This window comes from Ornithodoros turicata, chromosome 6 (assembly GCF_037126465.1).
Source record: "Ornithodoros turicata isolate Travis chromosome 6, ASM3712646v1, whole genome shotgun sequence".
Taxonomy (NCBI): Eukaryota; Metazoa; Arthropoda; class Arachnida; order Ixodida; family Argasidae; genus Ornithodoros; species Ornithodoros turicata.
In genome coordinates, this window is record NC_088206.1 from 56167648 (window position 1) to 56183625 (window position 15978).

A 15978-nucleotide genomic window follows, 5' to 3' on the forward strand; every position below is an offset into this window, starting at 1 on the left:
TTCTCTTTGCTCTACGTCAAACAATAACCATCTTCTAACGTCGATTTCGACATTGATGACAAAGTTTTATCAATCTACAAATTCCGTAAATTTTCAGTTTTGGAAGCGGCAGCTAGTACACGACAGCATGCGTTCTCGTTCTCACTCAGGTGGGACAAAGAGCATAGGTAGCAGATAGCGTGTGCGACAGATATTTGACCAGCACCGCATTATAGATGTTTAGCCTTGCCAGCCTTGCACTCATTCCAAAACCCCAACCCCAGCTGCCCAACCCCAACAACCAACCGAGTGAGTGAGGTTGACGTCACTCCGTGACGTGTTGAGCGCTGCCAATCAGGTGGTTCGTGGGGTGACGTCAAGAGCTTTGAGGCGCGCCTGGCGAGCGCCGAGGAGGAGGAGGAGGAGGAGTGTCGTTGGGAGGAACCCGAGAGGTCTGCCTGCCTGATTAGGCGGCATGTTTCTCGGGAAGGGAAAGGTGGTGGAGAGGAGGAGAGGAAAGGGTGAAGTGGAAGACCGAGCGGAATCCGCTCGGGGGGAGGATAGCTGCGTCCATGGGCCGACTTCAGGGGAACTGTGCCGGCATACGCCTATTACACATCTGAGGGAAACCCAGGAAAAACCCCAGACGGCACAGCCGGCCCGCGGATTCGAACCGCGGACCTCCCAGTCTCCAAGCGCACGCGTTACCGCTGCGCCACCGAGCGCCGCGCTGTAGCGGACGAGTTTTTGGTTTCATAACCGACATGGACAAATCTGTCTGATATGCCTATGGAATTTAAAAAAAAAAAAAAAAAATCTACGCCACCAGCTCACTTGCCCTCTAACCATTATTTCAGAATTTTTAGTGTCTCATGAGAACTCATCTTCCCTCAACGTCAGCATCACAGCGGGAGGATCTGGTAGTGCTTCTGAGGTATTCCCTGCTTTGCCCATGCGTATATTTCAGGTAGTTTCAGGTAGTTTCAAGTATATTTCAGGCAGTTCTTGTAAACTGATTTGCACGGTTACGGCCATTGAGCAAAAATATTTTTTTATCACTTTTAATAGCAATCCAAATGCCATTTCAATGCACCTGTACAGGAGCTGTGACAGTTTGCCAAAAGTTCTCCAGGATAAATGTAAGAAGCAGTTATATTTACATCAATGTGAACATGGAATCCAAGACATCACGGGAGGCATCACCACCAGTGAGGCTGCCAGTCTTTGCATATGGGAGCCAGTTCGTTGGAGGCCCACTCATTGCAGCTCAATTTGTCATAGATCTATATAGAACATCTACTGATAATTTAGATCGTTACTGAGATCATTATATGTCAAGAAAGACAGGGAGGTCCCATAACGGCGCAGATCATGATTCTCAATATTCCACACAGAATGACGAGACCAGTTAAACAAGAAACCATCAGTCACCTGTTTCTGGTTATAGTAAGGATATCTTGCTCCTCTGATGCCCCTGCTTGCAGCAGGGATGTGCTCAGGATACACATGCAGCTCTCCTGAAGTACACAATGTAGGAAACTGATTCCACTTTACTTAGTATTCCTTTTTTACATAATGCATGCATGAAGCAATTGACCACCAAAATCACTATGTAGGTTTCTTTAACTACAGTGGACTCTCGTTAAGTACAAACTTCTGGGCATAATAGAGTTTTGTTTGAATTACAAGGAGTTCAAAGTACTAGAAATTCATCTAAATATCGAAGTAGTAATTTTTGTGAGGAGTATAATTTTTACGAATTTTGCGACTGCTGCTGTTCAGCGACATTAAAGTCCTGCAAAATATTCCCCAAACATAACTCCATCGAAATTTGCGAATTATTAAGACCGCAAAATTAACTACTTAGACTACCCAGACAGCACAAGATGTTGCAAATGTGTTGCATCAATGTTACCTGAACGTTGAAGTGTTGCAGCAATGTTTCATGCCCACATTCATCGTTGTAGCAATATATTTGTTTCAATGTTCATGCTATGTTTCAAAGAATGCGTAAAGCTAACATTGCGATGATGTTACTTAAGCAACATTGAATATGTTACACTGAAGTAATGTGGCGTTTGCTGTAGTGGTTGTCACCCGTGTTGTGTATTTCTGTATCTGTGCATATTTATCTGATAACCCTTGTGATAACGCAAGCCAACGTTCCTTTTTAAGCCGTGTATTTAACGATAATAAAGCATTCGGAGCCTAGCTGCTGAGTCTATCGTAACATTTTGGCGAGATGCCGGGCAATACAGAACGGGCAGAACTGCATGTCACCGGCGGCAGCATCTTCAGCACCTATTTGTCGATCAATGAGACAGCGATTTCCTGTACAGCATTATGGCATCGACTAGGGTGAAGGAATGTAATGGTTGTCACACGTGTTGTGCATCTCTGTATGTGAGCGTATCTATCTGATAACCCTTGTGATAACGCAAGCCAGCACACCTTTTTAAGCCGTGTATATGGCGATAATAAAGCATTCGGAACCTAGCTGCCGAGTCAATCGTAACATTTATATTGTTGATGCAATGTTTTGCAAGCAATGTCAATGTTATGTGGCAACTGCATTTCTTCCAAAATGCTTAATCAGCAACGTAAATTCAACGTTGGTGCAATATATTTACTTCAATGTTTTTGCTGCATTTCAAAAGATGCGTAGACCTAACAGCGCGATTGTGTTGCCGAAGCAATGTTACGTGTGCTACACTGACGAAGTGTCGCAGTTACATTGCTGATGTGGTGTTTGGCAAGCAATTTTAATGCAATGCTGCAATAGCATTGCTCAAAAAACACTGTATCAGCAACCTAATCTTAACGTTGCAGCACTATCATTGTATCAAAGTGTCTGCTGTACTTCAAAGGATGCGTAGAGCTAACTAAGATTGTGATTCTGTTGAGAGAGCAATGTTGCACATGGTACATTGAGGTAACGTCGCAGTTACAATGTCTAATAGAGATGTTACCTCTAGGCAACATCTGAAACATTGCAGCAACATTTAAACAAACATATTGCTGCAATGTTGCACTTTTTACATGCAACATTCCCGAGGCACTTCATTGTTTCAGCAACACAATGTTTGCACCATCTTGTTCTATCTGTGATTCCCACCAATAAACAATGAAATGAAATCTTCGGAACTTCCCGTGACGTTCACCCACCATTTATCAGTTTGTTTTTGACGATGTGTTCGAATGTTACCGCAATGCTTCGAGTTCAATGTTGCTGCAGCATTTGAGATGTTGCATTTTAGAAACATTACGATTATGTTGTTGAGGCAACGTATCACGTGCTGCAGTGAGGGAACATTACAGTTAGATTGCTGATGCCATGCTATATTGAAGCAATATCGTAGCAATGCAAGGGAACAACAGACTAGTGGGAACTGAAAACTAAATAAAATAAAAAAGTAAATGCAGGCAATATGCCGAAGAAAAAAGAAAATATAAGATGCCTGAGAATGTTTAGCGTGACTATTATGGGCAGAATTAATGCAGATGTGAGGCACATTATATATTCTGGGACAACACTGCGGACGCATGATGGGAGATGACTATGGATGAAAGGATCGACACGAGGACAACATACGCTCAAAAGAAAAGTAACCTAACCCAGAACTTGAAATTCATTACAATCCATTCTTACACACATGCGAATGCGTGCTTGGACACTCGATATGGCGTTCTTCCATAGCGCCAGTGCAACCAGAGCCCTTGAGCACTCATAATTGCTTAGCCGCAACACTTACGTACCTGTGCAGGAAACACTGCATCATTTTCAGAAAACCTGAGGGTAGCACAATTGCAACACAGGACACATTGTCGTACAGCACAAAATCTTATTTTATTACAACTCTGCAGATATTAAGCTTCATGCTCCATGTACAATCTAACGCGCTATACAAATGGGTGACTAACGGGTGATACGCGGAAAGGGGGCACCAATAGAGTTGCCCAGTGTTACAAATTTCACTAAAATGATAAACTCTACTGCCAAAAAAATATGGCTCTAGAATAATCTGATTTGTCACTCCCTTCCTTGCGCCTCCCCATGGCACTGCCACCGAATATTGCTGGGACTGATTATCGGTTCACTTCATTGCTAAAATGCTCAAACTTATAACAGTGTACATCTCTCAAACTAACTAGAAATCATGCAAGTATATAGCAACCCTGCTTCTACTGGCTGCAGATTGCCCCCCTTGGTCGCTAATGCAATATACAGCCAGTGTACTACATATAATCTAGGATAAAACAGCCTCTTTGGCTTCAGAAAATAAAACGACAGTCGCGTAACAATGACACCAACTCTCCGTATTCCTGATTTGGTATCGGACCCTACAAGTGGCTTGGGTTGCAGAGAAGACGGAAAAAAAACAGGAACAAAGAAAGCCACTTATTGCTTAATTTGAGTGTTTAAACTATGTGAAATGGCCTAGCAGTTCTTTCACAGAAACGACAGATCTTAGTTAACACCCAAAGACAACCTGGACAAATCTACACAGTAACGGCATGTATGTAAACACTCGTAAAGGTGCCAAGATTGGCACTGAAAGCCCAATGTGTTCTTGGATTGTCTAAATATAGTCTACATAGACAAAAAAAAAAAAAAGAAAGGATATTCCTTCGCACAACTCTACACACATACTACTTAGGAAAGTTGGAAAGTTATACAAGTAGAAAAGCCATCTAGGTGAATCACCATTACCAGCAGTATAAAAATGTCTTCACTGCAATATCTTTTATCAGCAGGATACGTAGAAAGTGTGCATCTCGATAGGTCACCTGTAGTTGAGACGAAAGACAAAAACCAATCGAAACAAACAGTAAATGTGGACCCAAAACAGAAGGAACAATTGGAGACACAAGATTACTTTGTCACTTTTGTTGCAGTTTTCAGGGAACATTAAATACACATAAAGTACAGCGAAACCTCCAAAGTCAAACACCTCTCTACTTTGTACAAGACGTCGTCGCACCAGCTGTATCCTATTGAAAAAACCTGGGGGGCGAATTCCCTATGTCGGACACTCCCTTATCTCGGAAGTAGGACAGGGTTTTCAGGACTACGTTGGACAAAAATGTGACCTTGACTTTCTTAATCTTAGTATTATTTTTGCTACGTCTCACCTGCTGAAAAGTTCCAAGATGGGTCAATCTTCTTGTGACCTCCGCTTTTTTCTCTCTCTGGGATGTTCTGCAGGCATTTTTCGAAGGGAGCTAGTGTACTCTTGTCAATCTAGGTCGTTACCCTGTTTTGTTGTTACCACTTGTGTTCAGTTTGCTTAGAGCCTTTGCACTGCTACCAATGCCCTTGAGAAGGTTGTACAATAATCTGCACTGCAATGCCGTATAGAAAGGATGTGGAATTGATGGCCGAGGAAGAGAAAGAGGTTTTGGACAGGCAGACTGGGGTGAGACTGACTGGTACTGTAACGGTAATAAGCTGTGTTTTTGAGGAATATGCATACCAGTCATTTCAACAAGTATAAGGTGAAGTCACGATTTCTAAGTTGAAACTGGACCTTGACACATACAATACAAAATATGAATTTTTTGCTTTTTTAGTATAAAAATTGTTCCATTTGACACGAATATCTGCAGTAAGTTCAATAAGCATGCATATTGTGGTGACATGACATGTCCTTTGTTTGTTTTCACACTCGATTCACTACCTCTGGCACCTCTCTAATTGGGACGAGTTTTGGCTGCACCGTGAGTGTCCGACGTAGGGAGGTTTCACTGTATTCAACTGTGATAGTGTAGTGCCTTATATTTGATTGATATGTAATGCTGAGTTTAGTGGCAGTCGACTCACCAAGGAAAAATAATGTACGGACAATTTGTGGTCGCTGAGTATAGAATATGTGGAGAGCACTAAAATGGCCCAGTTTTAACTAAAAAGAACCAAAGTTCTTGGCGGTTTGAGTCCCCATCGCATGGTAACAAGCGTTTGCAGTATGGATATCATGCGAAAAACATACGAGGCTATGATTTCAAAGTTAACTGGAATGAAACCAACAAGAAAAAGAGAACAATTTACAGCATAAAAAAGTAATCGCGAACAAAAAGACCCACAGAAAGGAGTGCCGTGAGCATGAGTGACAGTTCTATAAGACTGTAACATGTATGTATAGAAATGGACGTCATCGTGCTATTACACCCACAAAACCTAGAAAGCTTTCAACAAAACTGGATAAACAAAAATAAATAGCCTTGTCGACTAATAACGGGACAACCTAGAGCGTCAACGAGAGGGCAGGCCTGAAGGCAGACACGCAATTAGAGCAGCACAGTTTCTTTGCCCTCCCTGTGTGGGTTATTGCAAGGTTGCTTTTCCAGCAGAATGCTTTCGAATGGGCAACACAGGAAGCGAACATACATGAATCTAATTTCGTTTAAAACGTATCGGCGTTCCATGAAAGTGCACGGATAAAAGCTGCGGGAGAGGTGCGAAATAACTTGCACCAAAATGCCAATAGCCAGCATTTTTCTTGCAAGGAACAAATAGTAAAACCATAGCAAGATGTATACAACAGCGGCACAATGCGTAACAACGTTCATCAGATATGTTTTTGTTTCAACTTGTTGAACTTGTCGCCTTTGTAGAATGTTGCACTTCTCAACAGCTGATGTGGTTAAAGAACCCAGAGATGACATCATGTTTCCTTGCTGTAAGGCACCATTCAAGAGCAGGTGGAAGTCTTGGATATGGTTCAGACAGCTGACAGTGAACCATTGAAACGGTTAAATAAAACTGATAGAAAGTAAACAGGAGCCAATAAAAGCTATCGGAAAGCAGAGAGGTTAGCCAACACAAGCTGGAGGGAGCTTACAGAAAGCAGCAGGGGCAAAAACATGTCAAAGGACATTTAAAATATTAATATGAGTTAACTCAGAATACATGAATATTAAGCTTTGCGTAAGTAAACGGACCGACAACGTAACAGTAACACAATAAAATGAGTGTAATGGTGCTGGGGCAATGATAGCCGCTTGCAAGCACGATGTACATGGCACAGCTCCATTTGCTTCTATCATTGCAAAAGCAAGAAAAAAAGGTATCTAAGCAGCTTGGCACCTAAAAACTATAACATGCAACTGCGAGGCAACGTATAGGAAATGCTCAACAAAGTGTAGAAAAAGAAATGCAAGAAACTCAGTCACTACAACTTTGAACAACTCAACAAAGGCTGCCCTGCAAAACCTTTTGGAGTGATTCTGCATTTGGAACCTGGAAGCCCTGCAAAAGAATAAGGACAATCACACTCTCATAAAGCTTCATATTATTCATCTAAGTTATCATCATCTAAGTTAACTTCATCTAACTGATATGTAGGAGATCCAACTGTGAAGTCTTCTTTAAAGGGACGGTCTCGTACCCCCTGCCTCTCTCATGAAGTGTACCATTCGATTGTCCTATGTTGAAAATGGAATACTGCAATTACCCGACAAAGCACGTCACGGTTATTAAACAACCGATTTAAACTGATAAAGATTGTAGAGCATGCAGCGACTTGTGTTGGCAACTATAAGAACGTCTACGTGGCCCTGCGGGAAAGTCTGTGATAGGATACAGAAATTGTCTGCTTTTTCACGCGCTAGTGCACTGGCGTGAGCAGACGACTTTCAGAAATGACTGGGGACTGCGGCAACTCTCGTACATTTTCTTTCAGTTCTCAGGCGAAAAACGCACATTCTAAGAAGTGGCCCACATGGTGGTTTAGAACAACTACATGTATGTTAATCCTCAGAGACAAGTTAAAAGTGGCAGGACAACCCCACCCATGATCGGAAATCTGAAGTCGCCGGCCATCCGCGCGTGGTCGCATTACAGCTCCGACCAAAAATATATTACACGTGGTTCCATTACACTCCCCGTTGCACACTGATCATGTTTCGAAATGAAGTGTCACTGACAACGTACATGGAGAGGGAGTGTGTGTTTATTTAAAAACCGCATTAAATACTTGCCGAAAGAAAACCCGTAACTTAGCTTCCACGTATCCGATTATGCGCCACATTATTGGAGGCCCAACAGTCAACGCACAAACTACATTCTCCGCTCGCGCAGATATATGTCTGAGTGTCCCCATTTCGAGAGCAAAGGGGATGACTCAACCCAAGGTCCTTCTGCAGGCAATTACCACGGCAACGGCGATGTACCCGCAGGCCGACGTCATGCGTGACGTTGCATGAGAGTGCTAGTGTGAGTTAGACAGCGTTGTCTGCTATTACGACACATTTCGACAAATTCCTCACAAAGGACTTGGTTATTCTAAACGAAACTTTCATGATGGTATGTGTAGAGTAGTCGTGAAGATAGCTGGGCTAACTTTTGGAATCGCCCCGGCTGTATGGGACCGTCCCTTTAAAGGAACCCAAAAAGCCATCTCAAAGATTTTCTGTTTCTGACACATTATGAAAGGATGTGACTTGACTTGACAATTAACACAAAAAACATTATCTGCATAGGATATCTTTCTTACAAAACAATACACACAAACACAAGTGGCGTGTGTTTGTGTGTATTCAACAATATGCGCATTCGCGTGGAGTGAGTACAGATTAAAAATACACAAAATCGTTTGCAGCCTCAGCCTTTGTGCATGGTAACCTAAATGTTAAATAAAGCGTAATTTATTTGTTATCTAAGAAGGTAGTATATCTGAGTGTAGCTGCACATGAGGGAAGAACATCAACATTTGTGTGAGAACATTCAACCCACAACAGTGGTGGAAGCATACCTGCGGCAGGATCTCTCGGGAGCTGCCACGGACTGCCATGTGTGGCCGCCGTTACCTGGGTCCGACTACTCTCTCAATGCGCCTGTACCGTTTGCGTAGGTTAGAAACAGGATCTCTGAAGAGCACGGGGTCGAGACGAACGCTCGACCGCACCAGTGGCACGTAGCCAAAGTGTGCAGCAAACGCGTTGATACACGCCTGACGCTGCACAAAGTGGTCCGGGTCGTTCCACGGAGAAGGGGCACCATCGCGATACTGCTTACGTTGTGTCACCTGGGAGCACCATGTTATTACATTAGGTACTTTTAACGTGACCACGTCGGCAACACAACTTCCTAAGGCAGGGTACCGGCTAGAAGATGCACCCAGAAATATGAATTCTAATTAATCACTACCTGGCATTATAGGTTTGACTGTCATATGTACAGGGTGGGTGCTCTTAAAGGTCAGTTACATTTTCGTGCATGACGAGATACTTCCTTGACTGACACCTTGTTGACGCACAGACTTCCGCTGCCTCAGAGTAAGTAATTTATGTCAGAGAAACCTAAGAAAAAAATTGTGGTTACCAAGCGCTGTGTAACAAAATAAATACGATCACGCAAACTTTCGTCTCAATCCGTCGGTATTGCGCGTAGGAAATGCACGAGGATGAAAGTGTGCGTGGTCGTATTTATTTTTTTACGCGGTGCATGGCATCCATGATTTTTTTGTACGTTTCTCTGGCACAAGTCATTTCCTGTGTGGTAGCGGAAGCCTGTCTCTCATGTAGATATAGCGTCATGCGCGAAAATGTGACTGACCTTTTATAGCACCCACCTTGTACAATGCATGGTAGTAGCTGTATGGCTCTATAGGAACTATCATGCAACTAAGGCAAGCACTAAAAATGCTGTAGTACAGGAACATGTTCCTCAATGCATCATGCTTTTATGCTATCTCCTCAAACGAAATGTTCCCATGCATGATGTGTTCACAACAACAGGTATGCCATGTGAATGTGTGGATGCCATTCGCTTTGTAACACTAACGATATGCTTTTTTTGTAACTGTTTGGCAGTATTTCAAGAAAGGTTATTAGCTACAGGAATCAAATAAATGAAGGTAGCTGAGACATTAGTTGCACAGAGCTTCAGGGTTCCCATTGGACAGGAACTGCCTGGGCCACTGCTAGTGCTAAGCCTGCAAGAGTGCACTGAACTGTGAAGCCCAAGTGTGACCATGCAGTTCAAGTGTCATCGCATGTATGCATGCATGGCTCGTGCAACCTTGGAGGCATTGCTAGACATTCTCTGCAGACTCAACAGATGTCACTTTGAGTGTGCTTACCTTTATAGGGGGCAGCTTTGTGACATGACTGACTAGAAAGTTGAGCAGAATGTCCTCACAGTTGTGAGCTGTGTCCACAGTCTGTCTCAGGGCAGGACTGATCCACTCACTGTACAAGTGGTGATAATACCTAAAGAAGGCATAAGGAAGAGGGAGCAGACAGCAGCATTAGCACCGAGACTAGACACAGATATGAGCACGTGACACGAATGCTTTACTTACGTAGAATGAACAAGGATAAAAGAGGCTGAAACATTGAAAGGACATTTTGGGAACTTTCAAATTGATGGAACATGTATGTGACACTGCGTTGTCAGATTTTTGAAGCTTTTGTCACATTATTCAGTGGGAAAACTGCTCATGTCTGCATGTCTGCAAATTGTTTTAGTATATCAGTATACCGTAAGACCATAGAGCTACATCTGCAATGATAGCAACCTGTGTGGAACGGAATGTGAAGTCCCAAAGAATGTAGGTCCTGCAGGGATGTGCAAGAAAGCAGTGCACGGCAATTATGTATAGAGAATTGCTTAAGCTGGATTCATACATGCGTTTTTTTTAGCGTGTTTCGCGTTTGCGGCGCTGCGAGACGCGGCACGTTTCCAGCCACTTTTCGAGAACCGCTCCGTGCTGCAACTTCGGAAGGCAGAAACGCAAATGCTTTTCATCCGGCCAATCGAAGCGCTCGCAGAGGGATTCGTTTGGCACCATCAGTCCTCCCAGCACAACAGCTATACCACGCAGGGAATCTTCGTCCTTTTGTGTGTGTGTTTGGAACTCACAAAAAATTGTTCGTTGTCTTCAGCTGTCAAGGACTAGCTGGGAATTTACGCAAACCACAGAATCAATGAAAATATAAATGCGATTTTGATTCCGGCCATGTGTATTGGTTGCCGGCAGGTAAACACGTGTCTCGCTTCCTCTGCAGCTCCTTCTGTGCATATATATATTACTTCAGTACAAGTTGTTCACGATTACAGTTCCGAAAGCATAAGCAGCCAATTGCCTTGTTTCTTTGAAGCGTGTGACATCACATTGTTAAGCTTGGATTTGATAGCTTTCATTATGTCATATCGTTATCATAGTGTTCTGCTGACATACTAAATGTCGCTGTTATACTGTTGTGTCATGTCTGTCATTCCGACAATTGACGGTGCCAGCAGAAATGATTCACAATGTAAGTTTGAACAGAGAGCACAAAAAGTGCAGGTACTGTTTGAATATTGAGCGCAAAAGTCCTGTACAATCAAGTGCAAGTACAAGAACGAAACGCGTTTGCACGCTGGTGGCAAACGCATGTGTGACCAGATCCTCTCGGCCGCGCCGTGGACACCGAGGCGGTGCCACTTTTTGAAACGCGTGCGTGAATGAGCCTTTATTATGATTCCTGTCACTTACTAGCACGTACGAATATGTTAGTCAAAATTTTTATTAAAAATTATCAAATTCATTGTATATAAAAATTCGTAGACAAAATAAAGCATGCATTTGCAACTGTGTTTGTAGAATTTAGTACAGTGGTTCAAAGCATCCCTGTCACTTCGCATAACGTTCCATTTGGTATAATACTTCGATAGCTTCGATATACCAGTACATGGACATGAAGGAATAGATATAATGTCGTGAAAGCATGATTATTATGAACTATATCTGAACGAAAATTTGAAATTTCATAAGTGAACTGGGCAATACTGATAGATATTCAATTTATATTTGCGTTGAAACTTTATTCTCTCAAACATTGGAAACACATTCTACAGCTTGTGAAAGTGAAACAAAGTGGCCAAGCTTTCCTTCTATACACCTCAGTAGGCTGTCACCAGGATAGCAGTTTGGTTAGTGCCACCACTATGAGGTTGCCTTTGCTTAAAATGGACGTGTTCTAGCAGAAGTGCACTTTCAGTGTACTTGCAAAGTGTTTCTAGGTCTACGGACCAGTGGCCATTGCTGTGCAACAATGCTGGTGCCAAGCAAGCCAAAGTGGTTCCAACATTTGGGAGCTCAAGTTCGGCTCAATGTGTTATTTATTTAAGCGAGCAGATCTGCCAGGAATGAGATACCTGTGGTAAAATGCAGCCCCTGTGAGAACTATGGAGTAGTCATTTGTCCACTTGGAACTGTAACCCCAGGCAGCCTTGGCATCATCCCAGTAATGGGAACGTGCTGGGTATCCCACAATACGCTCAGGAAAGGAACGCCACACTTGGAAGGCGAAATCAAGCTGGGAAAAGAAGGTTGTTATGTACATACACTGTGTATTCACACGAGCGGCATCCTTACGGAAGATTCTAGTGGAAGAAAAAGCAAAAACACTGCTCACAGAGACGAATTTCCATCCCGTGTTACATGAGCATGCACACGGTTCGGAATATCAGGAGTGGCGTACTGCGCACTTAGCAGACGACACTTGGCAGACGACACTTGGCAGACGACACCGTCAGCGTCTTTCCTGTTATCTGCTACGGAATATCTTGTGGCTGTGTCACAGGATATTCCCCACGGTTAGCAGTGTATGTGACCACTGGACGTTGAGCGCTTGCGCTCAGAAAGCTATGATGTTTTTCGCTTCCGCTTCTGCGGGGAATGTCGCTCGTGTGAATGCACGGACAGTGAAACTTTGGTCATATGATCTGAGGAACGCAAAAAAAATTGTAGAGCTCTTATTGTGTTGTATCTTTGATCGAGGTGTGATGTGGTGGCAAAAACTCGGTATTGCACACTGCCACAAAAGTTTAATTTTCTTCACCTTTTCAGCTTCACAAAATAATCTACACCACATATTGTGGGAGCCGTCCATGAACCAGCAACACTGGCGTATTGGTGACGAATATCGAAGCAACATATCGTACATATTGTGTACAGGGGTTGTTCACAGGCATAGTTCATACAGGAATGAGTAAGAATGTAGAATGCAGTAAGGAGTGTAGTAGAATCATCTAAATGACTAAGCTTAGAAAGTGCACAAAGACAATGTGTGATTAACAAATTGAAGATTTTGTTCCAAACTTATATTTTCTTGCAATAAGATGCCTGAGAAACAAAACAAAAGTTTTTGTTTTGCTAAGGAGGGCCCCAACAAATATGCAGCTTTTTCCTGTGCCTCATTTTTCTTCGGAAATAAAATATATTTAACAAAGTCGGTTAGCGCCTGCAATGTATACGTAACAGCTAGCTAACAGCTACATCATTAGTGTACACCTGAGGGATACAGCCCTGAAGGGTGCCTTTGTTCAGCGATCCAAATTCAGAATTCCTATGAAATACTCTTGCATACTGTCCCTTATTGGATAAAAGGTTACGAGCGGCTTAAGAGTTGCGATGAGTGCTTGAGACAACCATAGACACAGTTACAAGTTTGTTTTTTGAGCGTAATACTACTGACCTCTTCAGTGGTAAGAGTGACATCGTCATCGAGAGACAGCACTGCGTCTGTTTCTATTAATGGATGAGGAGCAAAGCGGGCGCTGATGGTCTTCTGCAAAGGCACCACCACGTGGACTGGGACTCCACTTGCTCCGGGAGTTATCAGCTTAGAGGGGATAGGAGGAGGTAACTCACTGCCCCACACAACGAGCACCTGAGAAAATATTTGAGCACAGTCCATTACATTACAGGTCTCGTACAAGCACTTTACCATTATAGCACATATCAGAATCAATGAGTTGCATTTACTAATTTGTTGTTTACGATGCACGTATCATGCAATGATGTGAGTGACCCTGACCCTAGCGAGGAACTGTGAATGTAGAACATTCTTCAGCAGACGTTGCAGTGGTTGGAGGGTGGGCAGAGCTGCATAGATGACAGCTGTGAATTTCTTTCGCAGCCCAGACTGCAGGGACGAGCCCCATGGCTCGGACGTGGGTTCCAAGAGTGGCCTATGCCGGTGGAAAGGGTACGGACGAAGGGTATCGGCAAACGAAGGAAGCATCGTCAGCGCCCCCGGGAAGCTGTTCCAGACGATGGAATGTTGGGCTTGCCAAGTCTGAACTCGCTCACGTAGGATCTGCAACAAAGTTTCGAAGTATTGTAGCCAATGAAGCTTAATTACTCCATTTCTTACACCATATACTATTGCATCGAATTTATTGATCCTTCCAAAAATCTCAGTAGATTAGAATTTTTAATTAAAATTGCAATCAAATTAAGTTATGAATTAATTAAATTAAATTGGATTGAATGAACAATTACTGATGATTCCCAGAACAACTTTCAGCAAGGATAAAGTCGCAAGTAACATTACTCGTTTTTTTTCTCTCTCGCCCACAGATGTATAACTCCAATGCAAGACATGCAGTCATGATGTATTTTGTAAGCACAGAGGTTGTAGTAGGGATGTTGAGTCAGACACAGGACTTTTGCTACAATGTTGCTGAACTGATGATGTTGATGTTGTTAGGACTTTTGCTATATTGTAAGAGCACCATGTTTTTCCTTGCAGTGTGTGGAGGGATTTTCAAATACTGCAGCTTTTCCTTTACAGTGTGCGATAGATTGCAACCCTCTACCTAAGTTACGTTGATATGGGAAGCTTTAAAGGAAGACTTTGCAAGGATTCGAAAACAAATCAGGTTAGCATTATACCGAACGCGAACCACCCCCTCGATACCGAATACAGCATTCGCATTCATTTTTCACGAGTAATTAATTGGTAAATGATTGCAATACCAAACCAAAACCGAAATGCAAAGAGCAGAAAAAAAATCTCCATACTACGGCGGATCATCCGGAGGAGGATACCGTGACGTCACCAGCATTGTCACCTGCTCCAAAACTTGCATTCTCCCTTGCCAGATGATGTCAGCAGTGTGTTGCTTTCAGTGCTCTCACGCTTCACAGAGGCGAAGTGCTCGCTTCATAATAAATTTGTTTGAATAAAATCTGCTTAGTTTTGGAACAAGATATTTTGTACATATGTTCCTGACATCCCAAAGGTTACGGATATACCATAAGCTTTGTGGTGATTTTGTTGCGGAGTCCCACTTTAAAGGAGCATTTAGGTGTCCCCCATAATTATTATTATTGTTTATTTTAGTTCTTTTTTTTTTTCTGGATGCAGCGTGTTCTGAAACAAATAAAATGAGCTCCTGCGAAAGAACGACTGGCATGGGTGGCCAGCATCGCTCTTGGAAAGAACGTGTCGGAGAATGAGGGAAGGAGGAGAGCACGTGGTGACGTCACCCATCCCCCTGGAAGGGCCGATCATGTGACTCGTGATGTAGACCTGAGCATGCGCCAACACCACCTAGATAAAGAAAGCCTGTGCATTGCCTCCTCTCCCTCTTTCAATTAAGAGTCAGAATTTGTCCGCTACTGCGATTCACTGTTCTGCGAATTCAAGAACCCGCAAATGATTGCAGCTCACCTAGCACCCGCAGACCTGAATATTTAGACAAAAAGCGCAAGACTCTTTCCAGAAAATCAGTTTTGAGAAAGATTGAGACCGTTTTGCGCTTTATTTCAAAGTTTTCCCATTTAGTAGGCGGGGACGTTCAATCACAACTCGCAGACGACGGTGGTGCTTCTCCATGGCCACGACCTCTGAAAGCACGTTCGTGATTGGCTACGGCCCTTGAAAACACGATCGTGATTGGCTGACTCTTAACTGAATTACGTCACGTCGACAAGCACTCAGGCTTTCTGTATCTAGGTGGTGTTGGAAGAGTTGAGAAGAACGGCACAGGGACTTGCAGACGTCAGGAGAGGATCGCGCTGGCCATCCACGGCTGCTTTCTCCAAGTGTCTTTGGATTCGATTGCACAGTGATAATACACCGCACTGCCAATATATTCGCATGGTGATCAGAGATATTCCCAGAATTTTCATACCAGAGGAGGGGAGGGGGGGATGCCGCCCATATCTGCTGTTCTTGTGTCATTTTTGGCCTCTCTGGTCAGTATTTTTTCTTGGGGGGAGGGGG

General features: G+C 43.2%; 1 protein-coding gene and 1 long non-coding RNA gene across 2 annotated transcripts in view; one reads left to right on the forward strand and one right to left on the reverse strand.

Annotated features, from left to right (window-relative positions):
* The first annotated feature begins 230 nt into the window (after positions 1-230).
* LOC135398087 (uncharacterized) lies at positions 231-1228 on the forward strand. Its single transcript, XR_010423989.1, has 3 exons — positions 231-288; positions 837-935; positions 1081-1228. It is a non-coding gene; the product is annotated as an uncharacterized LOC135398087 (long non-coding RNA).
* A 2579-nt stretch (positions 1229-3807) lies between these two features.
* LOC135396768 (exostosin-1-like) overlaps positions 3808-15978 on the reverse strand; it is a 120335-nt gene continuing 108164 nt past the window's right edge. The window contains exons 4-9 of the mRNA XM_064627923.1: positions 13783-14064; positions 13441-13635; positions 12119-12279; positions 10059-10188; positions 8730-9002; positions 3808-7225 (exon numbers count right to left, since the gene is read on the reverse strand). Coding sequence (XP_064483993.1) covers positions 8781-9002; positions 10059-10188; positions 12119-12279; positions 13441-13635; positions 13783-14064 — 990 coding nt within the window. The 3' untranslated portion in view covers positions 3808-7225; positions 8730-8780. The remainder of the gene's footprint in view (positions 7226-8729; positions 9003-10058; positions 10189-12118; positions 12280-13440; positions 13636-13782; positions 14065-15978) is intronic.